Below are 4,422 nucleotides of genomic sequence, written 5' to 3'. Positions count from 1 at the left end.
AAAGTGTGCTGAACTGCTGCTGTGCATTTTATTGAGACACTTGCTTACAGGACCAGGGAAATTGCCTCTGGCTCATTCTGTGAAAAATCAATCAGGTGTGGAGTTTACCACTCCAATTTTGCTCAAACTCTGTGTAAAAATGTTCTTTATATATTCCATAATAATAAATCCAAAACATTAGCCTCATTGGATTTGTCATTCTAGAGATATTGGCTCTTAAAAACAGGGGGCGGGTAACCGAAATGTAATTCGCGAGGGGAAATTTGGGGTTTTTGAAGGATTGCCTGGAGGTTCCTAAATTCAAGTCAAGGCACATGCCACATTCCTACCAGTGACAGCTTCATACAGTTACTGACGGTTTATAATTCAGCATAGTGTTCCAGATTAGCGGTTATTCTGCTTTCTGTACCCATGTTATTGCCGTTACTGTAGATTTTACATACATGTCATTCGGCTGATGCTTTTTATCCAAAGCGACTTACAGTTTAGACTAAGCAGAAGACAATCCTTCCCCGGAGCAATGCGGGGTTAAGGGTTAAGGGTTAAGGCTGTGTGGATCTTATTGTGGCAGTCATGTAGCTTAACCACTACGCTACAGGCCGCCCTAGAGTTTGCTGTAGCATTTATGAGTACATTGCATTACATTACATCAATGGCATTTGGCAGATGCTCTTATCCAGAGCGACATACAGTTGATTAGACTAAGCAGGAGACAATCCTCCCCTGGAGCAATGCAGGGTTAAGGGCCTTGCTCAAGGGCCCAACGGCTGTGCAGATCTTATTGTGGCTACACTGGGGATCAAACCACCGACCTTGCGGGTCCCAGTCCTTTACCTTAACCACTACGCTACAGGCCCCCCCAGAATGGCATTGCCGGAATGGTTTCGAAAGCTGCCTTGGGTTAAGTGAGAGCATGCTGTGCTTTTCCAAACATAAAATTAAACTCAAAACTGCCAGCGCAGCTTGAATACAAAGTTTACTGCAGGCTTTCTGAACGCAGATTACACAACACAAACACGGGAAGCGGCAGGCTCTAACACAAACACAAATAGTTAAACGCCTTATGAAGGAAACATGTTTCAAGTGGGGCCTGTGTATTTATTACACAAAAACTGCACCGCATAACAGGCCTATATCGCCCAATAACACGTCTCAAGGACACGGCACTGGCCTAGATCTCCCTAGCTTTCTCCACTCTGAATACATTTAAAGGAAATGATTAGAGCCAAGTGCATATTTTGCAGGAAAACCGTCAATGTTAAGCTAGGGTGTCTCTGAGAATCACAGGTCCGGTCCAGAGAAAAGCATTTCGGGAGAGGTACTGGAAGCTTTGAGCAGCGTGGGCGGTTTTTCTCTGTTTGGAATCTAAATAACCGTTGCTTAAAGCATGTCTGATATGTGTGGTAAGCATCATTTTTTTTAACTGGCACCAGGTGTAGTTTAGAGGGTCAGTGTATGGGTCAAATACGTAATTGTTTTGCATCAAAATACCTTTCTGTACTCGATTAATCTTGCCAGGTGCAATTGAGCCAAACAAGAGGACCAGAAGACTGGGTTTTCACTCTTTTGAGGGCGTTTTGTAGGTTCCAATACACCAGAGAAATCTCAGTAAAGTGTAGAAAATGATAGTAGTGTAGTAGTGTAGTATTTGAATCAAAGACAATTACGTATTTGACCGAGGTCTGGTATCAACGCTGTAACACGTTGGCAGGCCTTCAGAAATAGAAGGTTCAGCATGACGGTCCAAAACGCCAGCCCAGAAGCCCAGCTGCTGCTTGTTCTGCAACCGGAAGTGTCTACGTGACTGTTTCTGCTTTGCCAAGAAAGATGTCCCTCAGACAAGAGTTTCCCCTTTATCAGGACGGTATCACAACAGAAGAAGGGCACAACTAATTTGACAATTTTTTTCCCCCTAAATTTGACAATTTTATTGCATCGATGCCTTCACGTAGGAATCTGCTGTTCTCCGAAAGTTACCTAGCAACAGGCACCGGGGGAAAGGAAGGGGGGGGGGTGTGACACAGCTGACATCTACAGTCCATAGACTCAGAGAACATAGATTAGCATCTCCACATAGCACAGAGCCACATCATGGCACCACAATTATACATTTTACAGCCTCATCGACCAATGGCAGCCTTAGCTCGTAGGTCTGCTCAGCGATTAATTCAAACTAATGGCATTTTAAATATTAGCAGTGTGCAGTACAGCTGCTATGCCTGACATTTCCGAGGCTTGGTCCAGATTTGCATAATTATATGGCGGATTCCACTGCGCAAGGATGTGGTCAGAGAGGAGGCCAGAGACCCTCGAAACCACGCGGCTACATCCCCAACAAGGGCAACAGCTCTTTGAAATAAAGGCCTCACAAGGTCGTCAGACAAGATAACCCAACATACCTGGTCTGATAACTACCGAAACCGCATAGTAAGCATACTACTCTATATATACTATAGGGGGCGACATGGCTCAGGCAGTAAGAGCAGTCGTCTGGCAGTCGGGGGGTTGCCGGTTCGATCCCTTGCATGGCAGCCAATCCCCGCCGTCGGTGTGTGAGTGTGTGTACGAATGGGTGAATGAGAAGCATCAATTGTACAGCGCTTTGGATAAAGGCTTTATATAAAATGCAAACCATTTACCATTTACTACTCGTACTACACTTCAATGAAAATCAATGTAGGCAAGTACTAGTAGTATACGGTTTCGAGCCACAGGCACAGGCAGTGGAGTGAGGGTCAGGTCACCCAGGACGCACAACCCGGAGGCTAAGCCAAAGTCCCGCCCCGCCCTGGCGGGCACCAGGGCCGGGTGCAAGGTAGGTAGCGCCGTCCAGATTTGTACGAAAACAAACAGGTTACATTACGTGACATACCTCGGGAACGTTTTATCGCTCTGCACAAAGATCCGAGGAGATCTTTAGGAACTTGGAGCTACAATTTAGTTTAGTTTAGTTCCGGACCCCTCCCTGACACCAGTTCTCACCCCCTCATAAGGGGCCTATCTTCAGGCGAAGACTACTTGTTCCATCTCCGCAGCCGAGATAACGCGATAAAATGCCCTATAACCAGTTTTAATCAGTTTGCAGGTGCTTATCACACCAAATGGGGGGGGGGGGGGGGGGCGTTTGTATGATTCTGCTGCACCGATTGCACATGTCAGTTCGCCTCCATTCAATTTTTAATCGCGCGATTAAATATTAAAGATAATATAGAGTATCAATACTATACCTTACAACAGTAGGCTATCGGTGCAATCCATATTATACTGTAGAAAAAATAGGTGTAATCACTCCTCATTAGGCTACCTATCATTGCTGTCGTCGCCTCGGCGAACAGAACACATACAATAGAAACGGTTTTTGACAATCTTAATAAAGGCCATAATTCGAGACTTAAATGTTTTCAGTCAGCCCCTATCGGCCTGGCACTGAAGTCTATGCATGCTGGACACAAGGAAGTGCATTCAACGACATTGAGTAAACTCTAACCGAATCAGTATGTCGCCTACGACACTACTTGAGATAAAATTAAAACCGAGTAGGAAGAAAACACAAGGTTGCTATTTCAGATCGGTACGTCATGTGCTTCTTATATGCAAGCTGAATGCATGGTTGTAGCCTAACTTTTAACCGTGAACATGTGATCCACGGAGCTGTCAGTTTCCGATTAACAGTAGCTAAAAACGTTGTGTCGTGTTATCTTAACACCTGCATCTTTAAAAGTTTGATTTAACAACACCGTTTAGCGCTGGCCATTTTATTTCGGACAGATGTGCGATGACTGGCTAGGCTACATAATCTGACTTCGCGCCGGCTGTCAGAAAATCAGCGGCCCTGCTTCTCTCTGTGCCTCGGATAATCGTTCCAACAAATCCCACCTATCCGTATAATCTCACCTTGACAAGGTCCAGTGGGTGGGTGCAGCAGGCGGCCCCGCAAGAGGCGATGCCTCCGAAATACCAGCGAGAGACCCTCTTTTCACCCATGTTCCAGAGGTGTGCGTTGCTTCCCTTCTTCGCTGATCCACTCCGGTATGAAAAACTCCACTGTTCTGGCTAGGTTCGCAATGGTAACCCGGACCGACCCCAGAGTCTCGTCAGACACCGCTGCAGTGGAGTTTCTATAGCCGATCTAATGAATGGCCTGGTTAATCTTCAAACATGCTGGTGATCTGTAAAGCCGCGCCGTGACGAGGTCCCTGTACTCACACGCCCGCATTTTTTTTATTTTTTTTATTCCGAATGCAAGAGGACCGAGAAAATAACATTGGCGAAAATACACACATGCAAAAATTCACCCGCAGCCAATTGCTTGCGAGAGCACAGGAACTGCCTCATGCAAACAGATCCACCCCGAGTCAAAGGGCAAAGGCTCCACAATCAGCCCAAATTGTACCACCACACAGAAGGTCTTTCTCTTCCATT

General features: G+C 45.9%; 1 protein-coding gene across 1 annotated transcript in view; it reads right to left on the bottom strand.

The window, feature by feature from the left end:
• Positions 1-4,422, bottom strand: part of LOC133122832 (mitochondrial dicarboxylate carrier-like) — a 13,797-nt gene extending 9,375 nt beyond the window's left edge. The window contains 1 exon segment of the mRNA XM_061233044.1: positions 3,895-4,422. Within this exon segment, the coding sequence (XP_061089028.1) occupies positions 3,895-3,984 (90 nt within the window). The 5' untranslated portion in view covers positions 3,985-4,422.

Source organism: Conger conger, chromosome 2, assembly GCF_963514075.1.
Source record: "Conger conger chromosome 2, fConCon1.1, whole genome shotgun sequence".
Classification (NCBI taxonomy): domain Eukaryota; kingdom Metazoa; phylum Chordata; class Actinopteri; order Anguilliformes; family Congridae; genus Conger; species Conger conger.
Note: the sequence above shows the minus strand (reverse complement) of the source record. Positions and strands in the feature narration are given on the sequence as shown.